The 20,097-nt window shown below is 44.2% G+C and overlaps 1 protein-coding gene and 1 long non-coding RNA gene across 2 annotated transcripts in view; one reads left to right on the plus strand and one right to left on the minus strand.

Annotated features, from left to right (window-relative positions):
- The window catches only part of LOC129863844 (rhotekin-like), a 39,432-nt gene extending 25,778 nt beyond the window's left edge, over nucleotides 1-13,654 (minus strand). The window contains exons 1-3 of the mRNA XM_055936169.1: nucleotides 13,326-13,654; nucleotides 1,680-1,879; nucleotides 1,529-1,590 (exon numbers count right to left, since the gene is read on the minus strand). Of these exons, the coding sequence (XP_055792144.1) occupies nucleotides 1,529-1,590; nucleotides 1,680-1,879; nucleotides 13,326-13,433 (370 nt within the window). The 5' untranslated portion in view covers nucleotides 13,434-13,654. The remainder of the gene's footprint in view (nucleotides 1-1,528; nucleotides 1,591-1,679; nucleotides 1,880-13,325) is intronic.
- A 3,224-nt stretch (nucleotides 13,655-16,878) lies between these two features.
- On the plus strand, nucleotides 16,879-19,601 carry LOC129863226 (uncharacterized). Its single transcript, XR_008760948.1, has 3 exons — nucleotides 16,879-17,258; nucleotides 17,907-18,904; nucleotides 19,034-19,601. It is a non-coding gene; the product is annotated as an uncharacterized LOC129863226 (long non-coding RNA).
- Nucleotides 19,602-20,097: the final 496 nt, after the last annotated feature.

Consider the following 20,097-nt stretch of genomic DNA (forward strand, 5'->3'; position numbering starts at 1 on the left):
TACTAGGATTAAATACCAGGATTTGTGGAAAAACTGAATTTACATGTATTTGGCTAAGGTGTATGTAAACTTCCGACTTCAACTGTACGTCTCATGTTTGAGCCGTTGAATTGCGACTCCACTTTGTCTCTTTAGTGACGCCTTGCTTGTTTGATTGCCTTACGGAGGGAATAACTACACTGTATTCGGCCATGTTTCCAGTCACTTAGCCATGATTACATGCGGTGGTACGTGCTTTCAGTTTTGCGCAAATGCTGCCATCAAGCCTTGGTTTCTGGTAAGGGAATGTTTTAATAGTTAATAGTCACAGTGGGTACAACATCTCCTATTCACTTCCTTATAAACTCTCTCACCGAGTCAGCGTATATGTCAATGTTATTGTCTGAGGCTACCTGGAACATATCCCAGTCCACGTGATCGAAGCAATATTGAAGCGTGGAATCCGATTGGCCAGACCAGCGTTGGATAGACCTAAGCACGAGCGCTTCCTATTTTAGTTTCTGCCTATTCAAGGGGAGCAACAAGATGGAGTCATGGTCAGATTTGCCAAAAGGAGGGCGGGGGAGGGCCTTGTATGCATTGTGGAAGTTAGAGTAGCAGTGGTCGAGTGTGTTACTCACTCGTGTACTGCAATCGATATGCTGATAGCCTTGTTTTCAGATTAGCTTTGGTAAAATCCCCAGCTACAATAAATGCAGCGTCAGGATATATGGTTTCCAGTTTGCATGAAGTCCAGTGAAGTTCCTTGATGGCCGTATTGGTATCCGCTTGCGGGGGGATATACAAGGCTGTGACAATAACCGAGAAGAGTTCTCTTGGGAGATAATACCGTCGGCATTTGATTGTGAGGAATTCTAGGTCAGGTGAACAAAAGGACGTGAGTTCTTGTTTATTGTTACAATTACACCATGAGTCGTTAATCATGAAACATACACACCCACACTTCTTCTTACCAGAGAGATGTTTGTTCCTGTTGGCGCAATGCACTGAAAATCCTGTTGGCTGTACGGACTCCGACAGCATGTCCCCAGCTAGCCATGTCTCCGTGAAACAGAGTATGTTACAATCCCGGATATCTCTTTGGAAAGCAACTCTTGCCCTAATTCTGTCGACTTTGTTAACTAGGGACTGGACATTAGCGAATAATATACTCGGAAGCAGTGGGTGGTGTACGCGCATCCGAAGCCCCCTAGAAGACCGCTACTGCACCCTCTCCTCCGGCTGCGTTGTTTTGGGTCGGCCTCTGGAATCAGATCAAATGCCCTGGGAGGTGCAGACAAAGGATCCGCTTCGGGAAAGTTGTATTCCTGGTCGTAGTGTTGGTTGTGCTGTTAAGTTGACATCTCTGATATCTAATAGTTTTTCCCGGCTGTATGTAATAACACTTAAGGTTTTCTGGGCTAACAGTGTAAGAAATAATACATTAAAAAAAAAAATACTGCACAGTTTCCTAAGGACTAGAAGCGAAGCTGCCATCTATCGCCGCCATATTACAATGGTGTCTGTCTGCGCATGCGTACACGCTCACCTGAGATGGCCACATTACCCATGCAGGGCAGCCTCTCATCCAGTGACCCACCAATACAGGACCTGCAGTGGAGAACAGAGTGGTTTTATTTAATTATTTACTAAATTGTTATGACAGCAAACTGCCCCCACCCAACCCCCCTCTCTCCTACCTGTTGCCTACTCTCTGCAGGACCTGGGCCTCCCTCATCCTCTGCAGCTGGCTGAGCAGTGCTAGGATGCGGGTGTTGCAGGTGAGCAGGCTCTTGGAGGCCTCCAGGGCCTGGTCTCTCTGGGAGCACGCAGCTAGCAGCTTACTGGCTCCCTCACGCATCCGCACCTCGCGGTCTATCTGACGCTGCACCTCACCGTCCTGAGTGGTTGAGTGAGAGAGGAGAGCAAGAACAATAGGGAGAGAAAGATTACAAAAAAGATAGTGGCTCTACTTTACTCATCAGTTACTATTGGTTTGTGTACAGCTAGGTGACCCTTCCTCCGCATTCAACAATGCCATATCTAACAGCAGCTCCCAACACTACCCGACTCAACAGAAGTTGAGGATGAGCGCAGTAAGGATATATTCTGTCATGTTTACCAGAAACCCTAGACAAACAAGCAGCTGGGGCTTTCCACTTCAAACAGCACAAGAAAGAGGATTGACACCCACCATCTCAGTTTGTTCTGAAATTGTGTCTGTAGTTAGAAACAGATAAAATTAGCATTCCTGCAACATTTTGATGGAATATAATCTGATCTCTTGAAAAGTTAAGATAATTGATTGTGCCCAAATTGGCCATTTAAAATTTATAGGATTCATATAGTATTCAATAAATATAGTACCTAACATCCAATTTGGTCCAAACTTTTTCCTTACAATCAATAACATACTATGAGGAATCCCCCCCCCCAAAAAAAATCCTCCCACGGACCCCCCACACCCCCGCCAATCCCACCCCAAAGACAAGTATACAGTATTAGTTCTCTGTGTATGACAAGTAGTATGGAGCTGCAGCTCTGAGTATAGTTTCTTCAAATGATGCAATATATTTTCAGTGAATTTGGTGGGGTTTTTCCAACTGTTCAGAGAAATCTGTCTTAAATTGTTAGATTTTATGTCCCATCAGACATCCTGACATTACCAGGTTCTGACCACTAGATTATGCCATTCCTGCTATTAGGTAAAACATGTGAAAAATCTTGATCTTGTCCCAGTTTGCTGCATCAGTGCCATCCTGCAGCCCACTAAGAGCTGGATTGTGATATCATTTTCAGCAGTTTGACCCTTAAACATTTTGCAGAATTTGTTGGCAGGAAAAGGTTTGGTCCAACTAGGAGGTTTGGTACTATATTTATTAGCCGTGACCTCCACTCTCTGAGGGTGTCTCCGGGAAGGGGGGGGGGGGGGGGGGGTGTTGGATGCAAAAAACACATTTCCAATTCACACGTGTATAATACACACTTGTACTTGTGTGAAATAAGACAAATAAGCACCCACCAAATTATTATTATTATTATTACACTGAACAACAATATAAACACAACACGTAAAGTGTTGGTCCCATGTTACATGAGCTGAAATAAAAGATCCCAGAAATGCTCCAAATGCACCAAAAGCTTATTTCTCTTAAGTTTTGTGCTATTCATTTACATCCCTGTTAGTGAGCATTTCTCCTTTCCCAAGATAATCACCTGACAGGTGTGGCATATCAAGAAGCTGATTAAAAGCTGACTAAACAAGCATCATTACACAGGTGCATCTTGTGCTGGGGACAAAAAAAGGCCAAATTCAAAATGTGTAGTTTTGTCACAACGCAATGCTACAGATGTCTCAAGTTGAGGGAGCATGCAATTGGCATGATGACTGCAGGAATGTCCACTCTGAAAGACCCAGTCAAAATAGCATCTTGGGTTAAACAGACTGATGTGTGATTATACATACATTTTTGGACTTTTAATTGAATTATACACGGAGTGTACAAAACATTAGAAACACCTGCTCTTTCCATGACAGACTGACCAGGTGAATCCAGGTGAAAGCTATGATCCGTTATTGATGTCACCTGTTAAATCCACTTCAAATCAGTGTATATGCAGGTGAGGAGACAGGTTAAAGAAGGATTTTTAAGCCTTGAGACATGGATTGTGTATGTGTTCCATTCAGAGAGTGAATGGGCAAGACAAAAGATTTAAGTGCCTTTGACCGGGCTATGGTAGTAGGTGCCAGGTGCACCGGTTTGAGTGTGTCAAGAACTCCACCGCTGCTGGGTTTTTCATGCTCAACAGTTTGCTGTGTATATCAGGAATAGTCCCCCACCCAAAGGCCATTCAGCCAACTTGACACAACTGTGTGAAGCATTGAAGTCAACATGGGTCAGCATCCCTATGGAACTAAATATTCATGTTTGGTACAATCAGTGTACATACACCTCGTATCCATTGTTTCTTGATGAATATTACTTAGAAATGCCTCATGAGCCCCTTTCCTCAGCAGTTTTCCAAAACAGTGGCGGGGTGCCGGCTTTGTTGTTGTTTGAACTGCAGATTGGCAATTAAGACTCAAGTCAAGAAGAACGCTGTCTGTTCGGTCATGATGTAGTCTCTGAGCTCTCCTCACAGTCTTCAAACCTGTCCACTCAGATAATAAACACAATGTCCAAAACAAGCACTTCAGTGTCAGACAACCAGGAGGAACACCCGAGAACAGTCAGACATCCGAAAGAGGCACACCCACACACACACTTAAAATGCCTATCTTACACTACCACTCAGTGGCCTTGTGATTTGAGTACCCGCCCTGAGATTGGATGGTTGGGAGTTCGATCCCTGGCTGAGTCATACCATAGACTGTAAAAATAGGACCCGGTGCGTCACTGTTTGCACGCATTAAGGGGATAGAGTCAAGGTAAGGCCCTTCTATAGACTAGCTTTCTGTCCAGGGTGTATACTTGTTCATCAAGCTGCCTCACGCTACAGAAATATGAGACACAATCCTGGGGCCTTGTTTTCTTTTTAAAAAGCTGAGAACATTCTCCGTTGGTAAGGAGATCGCATAACTGGGCGTGTAGACCTTATATGTTTCTTTCATTATATAAATCAATCAAATTGCAGGACCTCTCTCCTTTTCTGACATGACTTACAGTATTTCCGCTACTATAGCCGAAGCCGACAACAAATATTACCATTCATCCATCCCTTATTCAAGCATGCTCAAAATGAAATAGACCGGTAGACTATTTTAAATATTTGACAACAATACAAGGCTACAGCATGGTGTTGCTGTGTGATAGAAGCACAACATCATAGCCTATTTAATTTCACAGCCTATACCAAGGCAGGAGATAAATCACAATCATCTATTGATAAACAAAATATTGAACAGTTCCTCTCTGGCATAGAAGTGCAGGCTCTAACATTTACTTCTAAATTGCTCTAATAAGCAATCAATCTTGCAGAATGCGCGGCCAGTGGTTGGCCCTCGCTATAGGCGGCATGCATGTTTAGTTTGAAAAAGTCACTGCAAAAGATTTAAATATTCTGCCACGATAATCCATCCACCTAACAGGTGTGGCAAATCGAGAGGCTGATTAAAAAGCATGATCATTACACAGGTGCACCTTGTGCCGGGGACAATAAAAGGGAACTCTAAAATGTGCAGTTTTGTCACACAATCCCACAGATGTCTTTTCTTCTTTTTTTTTAAGGAGTGTGCAAATTGGCATGCTGACTGCAGGAATGTCCACCAGAGCTGTTACAGAGAAATTAATGAATTTGGCAGTACATCCTACTGGCCTCACCACAGCAGACCAAGTGTAACCACACCAACCCATGAACTCCACATCTGGCTTCTTCACCTGCGCGATCGTGTGAGACCAGCCACCCGGACAGCTGATGAAACTGTGGGTTTGCACGACCGAAGAATTTCTGCACACACTGTCAGAAACATCCCAGGGAAGCTCATCTGTGTGCTCTTCATCCTCACCAGGGTCTTGCAGACTGCAGTTCAGCGTCGTAACCGACTTCAGTGGGAAAATGCTCAACGTCGATGGCCACTGGCACACTGGAAAAGTGTGCTCTTCACAGATGAATCCCGGTTTCAACTGTTCCGTGCAGATAGTAGACAGACGGTTTATCTAGTATGGCGTCATGTGAATGAGCGGTTTGCTGATGTCAACGTTATGAGCAGAGTGCGTCATGGTGGCGGTGGGGTTATGGTATGGGCAGGCATTAGCTACAGACAATGAACACAATTGCATTTTATCGATGGCAATTTGAATGCACAGAGATACCGTGACGAGATCCTGAGGCCCATTGTCGTGCCATTCATCCACTGCCATCACCTCATGTTTCAGCATGATAATACACAGCCCCATGTCGCAAGGATCTATACACAATTCCAAATAGATTAGGGCCTAATTTATTTATTTCAATTGACTGATTTCCTTATATGAACTGTAACTCAGTAAAATCTCTGAAATTGTTTCATCTTGCATCTAGATTTTTGTTCAGTGTAATATATTTACTGAATATTATACGAATCTTATAAATAAATAAAAATGGCCAATTTGGGTGCAATCAATTAGTTTAATTATATTTCAACAAAATAATGTTGCAGGAATGCTAATCTTATTGTAATAACTGTCGCTTTCCTCATCCTCAGATGAGGTGAGGAGAGAAGGATCTTCTGACCAAAATGCGGAGTCTGGGAAATATGCCATCTTTATTTTATAACGAACACCGATGACAACGAAAACAAACACTTTCAAAACTTACAAAATAACAAACGACGTAGAACGGAACCTGAACATAAACTCACATAACAAACGTAAACTCACGGACAGGAACGTTACATCGAAACACACGAACAGCCAAACAGTCCCGTAAGTGAAACACATCGACAACGACGAAGACATCACAGGAGACAATCACCCACAAACACACAGTGATAATGCCCTACCTAAATATGACTCTTGATTAGAGGAAAATGCAAACCACCTGCCTCTAATCAAGAGCCATACCAGGCAAACCGAAACCAACATAGAAACAGGTAACATAGACTGCCCACCCAAAACACATGCCCTGACCAAAAACACATAAAAACTAACATAAATAGGTCAGGACTGTTACAGTACCCCCCCCCCCAAGGTGCGAACGCCGGGCGCACCAGCACAAAGTCCAGGGGAGGGTCCGGGTGGGCAGTTGACCACGGTGGTGGTTCCGGTTCCGGACGCTGTCCCCATACCACCATAGTCACTCCCCTCTTCTGTCTACCCCTACCACTGACCACCCAAACATTACCTTCCCCTAAATAATCAGCTAGCACCGGAACAAGGGGCAGCACCGGGACAAGGGGTAGCACCGGGACAAGGGGCAGCACAAAAACAAGGGGCAGCACCAGGATAAGGACCATCACTGGAATAAGGGGCAGCACCGGGACAAGGGGCAGCACCGGGACAAGGGGCAGCACCGGGACAAGGGGCAGCACCGGGACAAGGGGCAGCACCGGGACAAGGGGCAGCACCGGGACAAGGGGCAACACCGGGACAAGGGGCAGATCCCGGCTGAAGGACTCTGGCAGGTCCTGTTTGGACGGCTCTGGCAGGTCCATGCTGGCTGACGGCTCTCGACGCTCATGGCAGACTGACGGCTCTCTACGCTCATGGCAGGCTGACGGCTCTCGACGCTCATGGCAGGCTGACGGCTCTCGACGCTCATGGCAGGCTGACGGCTCTCGACGCTCATGGCAGGCTGACGGCTCTCGACGCTCATGGCAGGCTGACGGCTCTCGACGCTCATGGCAGGCTGACGGCTCTCGACGCTCATGGCAGGCTGACGGCTCACGACGCTCATGGCGCTCTGACGGCTCTGGCTGCTCATGGCTCTCTGACGGCTCTGGCTGCTCATGGCTCACTGACGGCTCTGGCTGCTCATGGCTCTTTGACGGCTCTGGCTGCTCATGGCTCACTGACGGCTCTGGCTGCTCATGGCTCACTGACGGCTCTGGCTGCTCATGGCTCACTGACGGCTCTGGCAGATCCTGTCTGGTTAGCGGCTCTGGCAGATCCTGTCTGGTTGGCGGCTCTGGCAGATCCTGTCTGGTTGGCGGCTCTGGCAGATCCTGTCTGGTTGGCGGCTCTGGCAGATCCTGTCTGGTTGGCGGCTCTGGCAGATCCTGTCTGGCTGACGGCTCTAGCGGCTCCTGTCTGGCTGATGGCTCTAGCGGCTCCTGTCTGGCTGACGGCTCTGTAGGCTCATGGCAGACGGGCGGCTTTGCAGGCTCATGGCAGACGGGCGGCTTTGCAGGCTCCTGGCAGACGGATGGCTCAGATGGCGCTGGGAAGACGGATGGCTCAGATGGCGCTGGGAAGACAGATGGCTCAGATGGCGCTGGGGAGACGGATGGCTCAGATGGCGCTGGGGAGACGGATGGCTCAGATGGCGCTGGGGAGACGGATGGCTCTGGCCGGATATGGCGCACTGTAGACCTGGTGCGTGGTGCCGGAACTGGAGGCACCGTGCTAATGATAAGCACCTTCCTACTAGTGCGGGGAGCAGAGACAGGGCACACTGAACTCTCAAAGCGTACTCTATACCTGGTGCGTGGTACCGGCACTGGTGGCACCTGGCTGAGGGCACGCACCTCAGGACTAGTACGGGGAGAAGTGACAGTGTGTACAGGACTTGGGAGACGCACAGGTGGCTTAGTGCGTGGGGCCGGAACTGGAGGCACCGAACTGGATACACGCACTATAAGGAGAGTGCGTGGAGGAGGAACAGGGCTCTGGAAATGCACTGGTAGCCTAGTGCGTAATATAGGCACTGTAGGTACTAGGCTGGGGCGGGGAGGTGGCGCCGGAAATACCGGACCGTGCAGGCGTACTGGCTCTCTTGAGCATTGAGCCTGCCCAACCTTACCTGGTTGAATGCTCCCGGTCGCCCTGCCAGTGCGGCGAGGTGGAATAGCCCGCACTGGGCTATGCAGGCGAACCGGGGAAACCATGCGTAAGGCAGGTGCCATGTATGCCGGCCCGAGGAGACGCACTGGAGACCAGACGCGTTGAGCCGGCCTCATGACACCTGGCTCAATGCCCAATCTAGCCCTACCAGTGCGGGGAGGTGGAATAACCCGCACTGGGCTATGCACACGTACAGGAGACACCGTGCGCTCTACTGCGTAACACGGTGTCTGCCCGTACTCCCGCTCTCCACGGTTAGCCTGGGAAGTGGGCGCAGGTCTCCTACCTGCCCTTGGCCCACTACCCTTTAGCCCCCCCCCAAGAAATTTTTGGGAGTTACTCACGGGCTTTTTCGGCTTCCGTGCAAGACGAGTCCCCTCATAATTCCGGTTACGAGCTTGATTCTCCGGCTTCCATCCACGTCTCCTAGCTGCCTCCTCATACCAGCGCCGCTCCGCCTTCGCTGCTTCCAATTCCTCCTTTGGACGGCGATATTCCCCTGGTTGAGCCCAAGGTCCTCTACCGTCCAAAATCTCCTCCCAAGTCCAAAAGTCCTTATTGCTCCGTCGATTTTTCCCATACCGCTTGGTCTCTGTATTTTGGTGGGTGATTCTGTAAGAGCTGTCGCTTTCCTCATCCTCAGATGAGGTGAGGAGAGAAGGATCTTCTGACCAAAATGCGGAGTCTGGGAAATATGCCATCTTTATTTTATAACGAACACCGATGACAACGAAAACAAACACTTTCAAAACTTACAAAATAACAAACGTAAACTCACGGACAGGAACGTTACATCGAAACACACGAACAGCCAAACAGTCCCGTAAGTGAAATACATCGACAACGACGAAGACATCACAGGAGACAATCACCCACAAACACACAGTGATAATGCCCTACCTAAATATGACTCTTGATTAGAGGAAAATGCAAACCACCTGCCTCTAATCAAGAGCCATACCAGGCAAACCGAAACCAACATAGAAACAGGTAACATAGACTGCCCACCCAAAACACATGCCCTGACCAAAAACACATAAAAACTAACATAAATAGGTCAGGACTGTTACACTTATACATTTTAACCACCAAAACCATTTCAGAAGAATCTGAGATGGTGGGTGTCATGGCTTACTGAAATGACATGGAACAGCCCAGCTAAAGTATCAGGGTTTGGGCTGTGTGTGTGTGTGTGTGTGGGTATGTGTATGTGTGTGCGCGCACTGGCATTGGTACCTGGCAGGATAAATTAATCAGATCAGACTGCTAAGACAATACGTTGTTGGGCAAAATGTGGTGACATTATCTCGCCATGTGACTTGTGTTGTATTATTTTAGGTTTTGTTGCAACATTGGTTTAACTCTATATCACTATACACATTCAAACCAGATTAAGATTGGAGGATTGGAAGAGATTAATGATCATGCTTTGTGCTGCTGCTACGTCATTTAATTATAGTATTTTGACCTTTACCCTCAATGGTATGTTATGTTTCTATAAGCATGGATAGATCCCCTTTTATTTAAAACTAAACAAGTTAGTTATGAATGAATTCTTATTTTACAATGACGACCTACCCCGGCCAAACCATAACCAGCAAGACGCTGGGCCAACTGTGCACCGCCCTATGGGACTCCCAATAACAGCTGGTTGTGATACAGCCCGGGATCGAAGCAGGGTCTGTAGTGACGCCTCTAGCACTTAGATGCAGTGCCTTAGACCGCTGCGCCACTCGGGAGCCCCATTAACCTTTAGTTCAGTGTACTTAACTCTGAACAACCAAATCCCCATGTGACAGTAATTTTTATTTAACTAGGCAAGTCAGTTAAGAATAAATTCTTATTTACAATGACGGCCTACACCGGCCAAACCCGGACGTCACTGGGCCAATTGTGCGCCGCCCTTTGGGACTCCCAATCACAGCCGGTTGTGATACAGCCTGGATTCGAACCAGGGTGCAGTGCCTTAGACCGCTGCTCCACTCGGGAGCCAAAAAGGTAAAAAAATAATTTGTCCAAGCATGTCCAAATGAACTGTGTTATGTCTGATGTCTCTTTCCTCGAACATCTACCAGTTACCTACCAGGATGTAGCACACCTGACAAGGGGTCCCTGATTACCATATCTGTACAGAAACATAAAAATTCCTATCCAGGCCAAATTTACCTTCTAACAGATGTCTACAAAGCCCAAATTCCAACTAGAGTCCACATTCCTTCCAATACATTAATCAGATTATTCACTAGCCATCTTGTACATACATAAATACATGACCCTAAATGCGTGATCATGGGCGCTCCTGAGAAAGATTTTCTTAGTATATTCACACATGTACCCCATATATTACAACCATCTCTACGCAACAACCAAGCAACCCCTTAGTAAAAAGGTCTTGTGCTGCCTCTGTTCTGAGGCAGAACACTGTTTTGTACACTCACCTGGTTATTTTCAAAGATGTTCATGTTCCTCGATCCTTCAAAGAGCTCCATCTACTTTGTGAATGACTCCACCAGTTTTATAATGCCGAATATACAGTCCAGTCTAGTTTGAGTTATTAAAGCTACAGTCAGCCAGAGAGACGCGAGAAGGTCCAGTCAACAGGGAGTGGAGGCAGGGATTTTACATGGATTAGTATGCCTTGTTATTTCAAGTCCCAGACGAGTCCCACCTCTGGGGAGACTAACTTAATACCTGGATGTGCTTTACCTGACATGTAATATACAGGCCATAGTCATATAAACAGATATCTTAACACCATCTGCTCTGACCTATTGTCAGCCTGCAGATTTTATCATGGCTCAGACAAAGTATTATTAAACTTTTTGCATGTACTGTACTGTAACATGACTGAGTACATTTTAGGCAACAGTGCCCTCTCCTGGACTGTTTTGTACTACATCCAATTGCCTTTCTATTCGTAGTTCATAGAGCACATGGTTACAGACCTCAGGCATTGACAATGCAGTGTGACAGCATTGTCAAATCCATTCAACTCCAGGGGGGGGGGGGGGTTGGAGCCAATAATGTATAAAAGGATTTGGACTGCCTAGTGGGTTACTGGTCAGTAAAAGCACAATGAAATGCTGTCCAATCTGATATTGGAACCTGTCACAGTATTATCAAGGCTCTCTCCACTGCAGCACTATGTAGAGATGTTAATGGGTGGTAAAGCTAGCTCACTCTGGCCTACTGATCTAAGGTCAGTCAACTGCACAGGAGGACAGGACATGGATTATTTTAGCCCTTGATCATGACTCAGTTCCATTACATTAAACATAAATAGGGTTAGGGTTCCAGCAGCCATATTTCCATGTTACAGCATTTGTTTATGGAAAACAGATGGAAGACAGAGTGGACTACCTATGCTAATTAGCTAGCTTAAAACTGATGTAGTTTTAAGCTACATTTGAACCCAACCAATGTTTTTAACCAAGACCCATGTCTTAAGCCGTGACCAAAAAATAATTGAGCCAGCAACCAACTTGTGGACATCACACATGGGCGGTCATGATTAGGTCAATATTAGGCTTACTACACAGGCGGACACAGGGTGGTTTCCCCAATGGCAGCATCACATACTGCAGGCTACAACCCACTGAGCAGTATCCAAGGAAAACCCCAAGCTGCTCTCAGACAGAACAGTCATTGTTTGAGACTGACCGCATAGTTAGAGAGGTAACAGAAGTTATGGATCAATCATCCACTGTGACAAATGGAGCTGTCTGGACTTCCGGCACTTGAGCAATGATATGAGTCACGGTCTGGTCTGCTCTCCTCCCACTCCCTGGTGTTAGGTCAGGTGTGTGGGTGTTTGTGTGTTGGGATTTCAGCTCTTCATCTCCCATCTCTCTATATCTCCTTCTCCCCTCCGTCTATTCTTCAATTCACCTGAAGATGCCCCTTGGTCTAGTCTTGGTGGGGACTTTATTATGTAATCAGTTGATTCTGTGAGTCTGAAAAAACATTCCATGTTTTTATGCAGCTGATAAAAGTGTTAAATGAGTCTGATAATAAATCTGGCTGTGCCAAGTATAAAGAGTAGAGGGCAAAGAGCTTGGGGGGGAAATGACATAACGTCGGAATAAAAGCGTTGCATTTCCCATGGGAGGGAGGAATGGGAAGCGAGAGAATGAATGTGTATATGAACTATATATTATTTCAAACATCGTATCACTTCTTATCAGTCACTTAAAGAGTTACTGTTACTCAAGACAAACAATATCATTTCAAGGCCAGGAAGCAATATGTACCTTCCAACTAGATTACACAGGTATGAGTCATTTCACAAGTTCTGAGAACCATTTAGGATTTATGTCATTTCCAGTATGTGATGTCATTGTATTAATCGCCACAATAATTTTTTTCTCAGGGAAAAAAGAAAATCTACGCAATATTGTAAACTTTTTTTTCAATCCGCTTTTGCTACATACATATTTGCGGGGCTTATAAATTATATACACTCATTGACTCTTGAATAATATAACTTCTAAATGACTCATGAGCTTAGTTCAACTGACATAGCCCATTAGAACTATAACTTTGATATATTGGATGGTCAGTCCTTCAATCAATAGCTCTGTCTATGAATTTAAGACTAACATTTCTCCAGGTTCATCCCTTTTTGATCAAAACAGGGGTCGGCGGTGCCCTTTGTTATTGTTTCAAATGCAAGTTGGCCCTTTACATTATAGTTGTTATGAGCAGAGCACATTACTTATTTCAAATAGCCTGATTATGATGATCCAATTTATCATAGAGAACTCAAATACACCGCACCAACAGCAGAAAACAGGAAAATATGGTATAACGCATTAACACAGGCCGGGAGGATCACTTTGTGGAGTGAAACGTTAGGTCTCCACTCACCTGTGCCAAGTCCCCAAGAGTGTTGAAATGCCCCAGTCGTCGTATTTCCAGATCCAATGCTGACCCCCTTGCTATCGTGCTTCTCGACACCTGATTTCGGCAAAACATTCTAATAACCTACCATGTACAGTTATAAATCGAAAGGATTATTGAAAAGCTATGAGAAATGGTAGCCTGAAAATGCGAAGACCCGCACTATGACTACTATTTTATAGTAGAAGCTATTGAAAAAGTAAGTAATAAGTCATTCAAGAGTTATAGTAAGGACCGTGGGTCATCGGCGTGTTGGTGACGTTACTACTATCCAAGGGGCCAGGGGTGCGGTTGGGTTGGGGGCGCGGAGGAGAATAATTCTTCTTCGGTATCAGGGCGTTCGCACATTTGTTTGTGCATGCCGCCACCTATTGATCACGTTACACATTGTGAAATGAAAAAGCAAATTGGCACTACCAACTAATCCTACACCTATAATAGCACTATTTAAAAAAATAAAAAATAATTACAAATAAAATACCATTTTAAAAAAACACCCCATTCCACTACTTTGACCCTAACTGATCCTACACCAGGCCGACGGCCTGGGACAATGGGACACTTTTGTTTAACACACCTTGCAACTCTGCAGTAAAACCTCATACAACCAAGTACTTCTCTGCAGCTGCCACCACCACATCTATTCTCTGTGATTTACATTCCATTGCTGCGGTACAGTTGATAACCATGACAATGAACGCTAAGAGGCCAACATTACCGAAGCACACATTTGTATCACTCTGTATTGGCCTAGGACTACTACTCACCCTTGACCCATCATCCTCTACTCTCTTCATTGCCTCAGCATACGACACCTTCTGTTCTACTCTGACCCTGGCAACCGGTCTCTCTCAAACCGGGAACTTCTGATCTCCAGCAACATGAGTACCCACACAATTGACACACCGTTTTTTCCACCAATTCTAGACATTCCATTTTCCCATGCACTCATGCACACTTCTCACATCTCGGAATCTCCTTCCTACACACTGCTGCAACATGACCATAAGCTTAGCATCCAAAACCCCTTAGTAGGTTCGGCAAAAATGCTCTCACAGGATAACTGACTTATCCTTCCAAAGAGACATCAGTGACTGTAACATACTCTGTTTTACAGACTCATGGCGCTCTCCAGATATACTGTCCCCATCCATACAGCCAGCTGGGTACTCAGTACATTGCGCAGACAGGAATAAAGAATTCTCCGGGAAGAAGAAAGGTGTGATTGTGTCCTTTTGTTCACCGGATCTAGAATACCTCACAATCAATGTATAGTCTGCTGTCCCACTTGCTTCAAGATATACACCATTGTTTCTGTACCCAAGAAAGCAAAGGTACCTGAACTAAATGACAATCACCAGGGAGCACTCACTTCTGTCATCATGAAGAGCTTTGAGGGGTTAGTTAAGGATCATATCACCTCCACCACCTGACACCCTAGGCCCACTTCTATTTGCATACCGCCCCAATAGATCTACAGACAATTTAATCGCCATCGCACTGCAGACTGCCCAATCCCATTTAGACAAGAGGAATACCTATGTAAGAATGTAGTTCATTGACTACAGCTCAGCCTTCAACACCATAGTACTTGAAGTGTACTGTTAGATAGAGGCGCGTGAGCAGAAAGCTAGCTACAGTTTGTTTTAATCCTGTATTGAACACAGATCGTCCCGTCTTCAATTTTATCGATTATTTACATTAAAAAATACCTAAAGTTGTATTACAAATGTAGTTTGAAATGTTTTGGCAAAGTTTACAGCTAACTTTTGAGATATTTTGTAGTCACGTTGCACAAGTTGGAACCAGTGTTTTTCTGGATCAAATGCGCCAAATAAATGGACCGTAACGAACGTTGTCGGGAGAAGGAGAAGAGGACCAAGGTGCAGCTTGGTAAGTGTTCATATTACTTTTAATAAATATACGAAACACTTGACAAAACAACAAAAATGACAAATGAACAGTTCTGCAAGGTGATGACACACAAAACAGAAAACAACTACCCACCAACACAGGTGGGAACAGGCTACCTAAGTATGGTTCTCAATCAGAGACAACGATAGACAGCTGACTCTGATTGGGAACCATACTAGGCCAAACACATAGAAATACAAAACAAGGACAACATAGAACACCAGACATAGAATGCCCACCCAAACTCACACACTGACCAACCAAAATAGAGACATAAAAAGGATCTCTACGGTCAGGGCGTGACATGGACATTTTGGATATATATAACAGAATTAATCGAACAAAAGGACCATTTGTGATGTTTATGGGACATATTGGAGTGCCAACAACAGAAGTTTGTCAAAGGTAAGGCATGAATTATATTTTTATTTCTGCGTTTTGTGTCGCGCCAGCAGGGTTGAAATATGCTTCTTCTCTCTTTGTTTACTATGGTGCTATCCTTAGATAATAGCATCGTTTGCTTTCGCCGAAAAGCCGATTTGAAATCTGACATGTTGGCTGGATTCACAACAAGTGTAGCTTTAATTTGGTGTATTGTATGTGTGATTTCATGAAAGTTTGATTTTTATAGTAATTTATTTGAATTTGGCACTCTGCATTTTTACTGGCTTTTGGCCAAGTGGGACGTTAGCGTCCCACATATTTTGAGCCTGTGTCACGCCCTGACCATAGATTGCTTTGTATGTTGCTATGTTTTGTTTGGTCAGGGTGTGATGTGGGTGGGCATTCTATGTTGTATGTCTAGGTTGTCTTTTTCTATGTGTTTGGCCTAGTATGGTTCTCAATCAGAGGCAGGTGTCAGTCGTTGTCTCTGATTGGGAGCCATATTAAGGTAGCCTGTTTTTCATTGTGTGGTGTGGGTGATTATTTTCTGTTCAGTGTTTTTTTGTATTCACCGTTCAGGACTGTTTCGTTCTCGTTATCTTGTTTTGTGTTCATGATAATAAATTATCAATATGGACACTTACCACGCTGCGCATTGGTCCTCCTCTTCTCATTCCAACGACGAGCGTGACAGCCTGCTCTGAAATATGTGATAGTTGGCTTTTAAACATGTTGGACAAAGTGGGTTCGGTGTCAGTATCTATAAGTTTGGTGTCAGTATGATATCTTATTCACTGATGGCTGACTTCATGGCAGTATAATATATTGGCATTGTACATTTCATATTGCAAATGGACAGTGTAAATTTCCAATGTATTTAATGAGGGATTTACCATTACCAAATGAACATGCTGAAATCAACACCAACAAGCGATGGAGAGGAATCACTATCTTTGCTCGACCATCCCGAGTTCAACGAGCCAGTCAATTGGCCATTTCTGCATTATATTAGACCATATCCAATTCGTGATGGTAAATGCCCATTGTAAGACATTGCAAATAGACAGCCGTGCACCTGGTAATCTGAACAGGTTACCAGGAGCGTATTTTTAATATGGCTCTAAATGGCTTCAGGGAGGTGCTAGGGGTCCATGGCCAGGCAGGGAGCACCCGGGTCCTGCCAATGGGGGTCGCCCCTGGTCATTTTGGACATTTTCAAAAAAATAAGTTTTTTTAAATGAATCCTACAGACGAAGAACCATATATGTGACAAAAAAAAAAGAGATATACATGAAAAATCATTATTGGACACCCTTTTTCTATAGTGAACCGGTTTCACAAGCTTTCCATGCGCTAATTAACAATCATTTTAAATTTCAAGATAGGCTCTCGTGGAATAACCGTTTATGTGCACCACTCAGAATGGACGGACAAGCGCACAACTTTTCTGTTGCTGATGAAAATCGCCAAAATGTGGAAAAGAAACGTAAAACAAAACTAAAATAATGGAAAGACAGGCAAAGGAAGATCTTACGGGATGCGGGAAAACCCTATAAAAATCGTAAGGGTCAAGAAAAAACTGGGAAAAGCTGTCCAAAAGAGGTACGTGGAAGAACCGTATATCAAACAATCAAGCTAGCTATAGAGTACAGTAGCTAACATGTATGTTCTGGGTTGTCTAATTTGTAACTATAGAGAAAACATATTAGCTAAAGTTCGTTGGCTACTAACTTATACATTATCGTTACAAATATTATTGCTAGATTATAGAAGAAACATAGCTAGCTAATTTTTCTCCATCCACCGGATGATTCGACATGGCTACAGTAGCTAGCTAGTTATAGGTAACGTTACACTGTATCCTGCAGGGAAGAGCATGTTCCACGACGTGCAGAAAGGATTGTGAAAAGTTGACTGATGAGCGCAAGCTGCATCTGTTCAACAGTTTCTACACTGTCCCATACGAGAAACAACAAGCGTTGATTCTCTCCGGCTTAGAACAGGTTAGAAATAAGACAAAACACCTATTATTATAATAGCTATATTGAACATTTGCATAGTTTAACTTTGACAGTAATGATACGTACATGAATTAACTCTAAAAGTGCAGTGTTACACAATGGTGCAATACAAACTCATTCTGTGTATAGGTTGGGAGTGTGTGAAAGATGGAGGTCCTGATCAAGCAATACCCTGAATGTGCTACAGTATATTCAATTCTTTATTTATCATTGTCAATTTTTATTGCAGCATGAGGTGAAACGGAGACGTAAACCTGAGGATACAAAGGAGAACAAACGACAGAAACAAACCTTCAAATACCATGTAGAGCAAGCAGGCCAGAGATTGAATGTGTGCAAGGTCACTTTCATGTCTGTGTTCCAGCTAACCAACAGCCGTCTTCAGGCAAGTGAAAATATGAAGAGAAGAGAAGAATACCACAGCATTTTCAAACAGCAGAGTCTCAATTTCGGCCAACCCAGGAGTGACACCTGTGGCAAATGTGACGCATTCTTCACTAAGATGTCAGCAGCAACATCTGAAGAGGAGAAGAGGAAGATTGCAGTTGAAAGTGAGTTGCACCATCGAAAAGCCGAAAAGGCCTACAAACAGCTTCAAAGTGACACTGAGTGGGCTAAAGCCAATGCTGACTGTCATGTCATTTCTGTGGATCTACAGGGGTGATGTACACCCCTAATCTGGCCCACTCCAATGTCTACTACCAGCGGCAGCTGTCAAATTTTAACCTTTGCATCCAGGAACTTGGAAAAGAAGATCCTGCATACATGTGTGTTTGGCATGAGGGGATTGCACACCGAGGGTTCATTGAGGTGGCAAGCTGCATATTGAACTGGGTGAAGACAAAATTCACGCCGCTCACCAAACCAGAGGTGCGCAAGTTGATCATCTTCAGTGACAGATGCTGTGGGCAGAATAACAACTGGCGGATGCTCAATCTGATGTCGATGCTCGTCTCTGGGTTACTTTACCCTAGTTGAGCAGAAGTTCATGGTCTGGTCATTCTTTTCTTCCTTGTGATCGATCTTTTTCCACCATCGAGAAGAGGCGCACGGTGTCAGTCCTTCATACACCTGATGATGTTTCAAAGATGATACTTGAAGCACAACCAGCAAAACCATTCAAGGTGATGAGGATGCAATGTGAAGACTTCAGGCACCTCCCAGATTCTGTTCTCAAGCGACCAGCTGGACTACAGATCACCTCAGTGAGGTGGTTAAAAGTCACAGGTATTGCACAGAGAATAGTTTACTAACATCCCATCAATATGTTGTTCTAACAATAAAATATCCTAATGCTTGACTATGAAAGTTGTTTATTGATGTCAGGAACTTAAAATGTTTCTGTTCTAATTTCAGTTGATCCTTGGAATCTGTACGCCAGACAGAGCCACAGTCTATTTGAGGGATGGAAATCGTGGCTGATCTCCAAACCAAAACAAGGAGCTACACCACAACCTCCCTATTTTGCAAGCCACTACCCTAGAGCATATGAGAGTCCTCTGCCCATCAAAAGAAACAAGTACCAAGATCTGATGACCATGCTCAACTACTTGCCAGCTGCTGCACGCTCTTTTTATTAATCACTGTAGAGTGAATAATTTGTTGTTAAACCAAGCTACATAATTAACAGTTTTTTTCTGTGAGTTTATGATCCCCTGAACCTGTATAGTATGTTGAATCTGAATACATTTCAGAAGAGATGTCACCCCTATTGTAGGAAATTAAATGTATGGTACGTATTTTCTATGTGAATCAATTTGTGTAGGATTTGAACCAGCACAATATATTTAATTAATTAAATTTTAAGATGTTGTTCCTAGTGTAGAAAATGTTATGTACAATGTGTTCTGTTGAGAATTATTTTGCGTGTGATCATTAGATTTAAAAAAAATCTGAATTAATTAAAAACAAATAAGTCATCACATACAGTATGTGAGTATTCATTTGATCTTGATTCCCTTTTTTATTCGTTACAATATACAGTACGTCTCTCTGTCACCACATTTAGCATTAACTACTTATTTACTGCTGTCACCTCAGTACAGAAGGACATTTCTTGCCTTTAGCATGGGTTTAATGGAATTCAAAACTTAATTGCTGGTCATAGTGTTAAACGCAAAGTGAACGGTTTTATGAACGTTTTGTAATATTGACCGTAGGGACCTGCATAATGGACATGCATATTGGCACATCACATTGATCCATATTTGATATGTACAAGTTGTGCTTGTTTTGATTGAATTAATTTAATTGTATTCTATTTTTGTAGTTATTCTATGGTGTTCACATTGAGGGCTTCATTTTAAATGAGACTAAGATTTCATGACTCAACTTTTCAGAAAAGTCCTCAGTGCTGAAGTTGATAGACCACCTTTAAATGAACCTCCATACAAATGAATTAACTACATATTGCAGTTAAG

This window comes from Salvelinus fontinalis, chromosome 10, assembly GCF_029448725.1.
Source record: "Salvelinus fontinalis isolate EN_2023a chromosome 10, ASM2944872v1, whole genome shotgun sequence".
Taxonomy (NCBI): Eukaryota; Metazoa; Chordata; class Actinopteri; order Salmoniformes; family Salmonidae; genus Salvelinus; species Salvelinus fontinalis.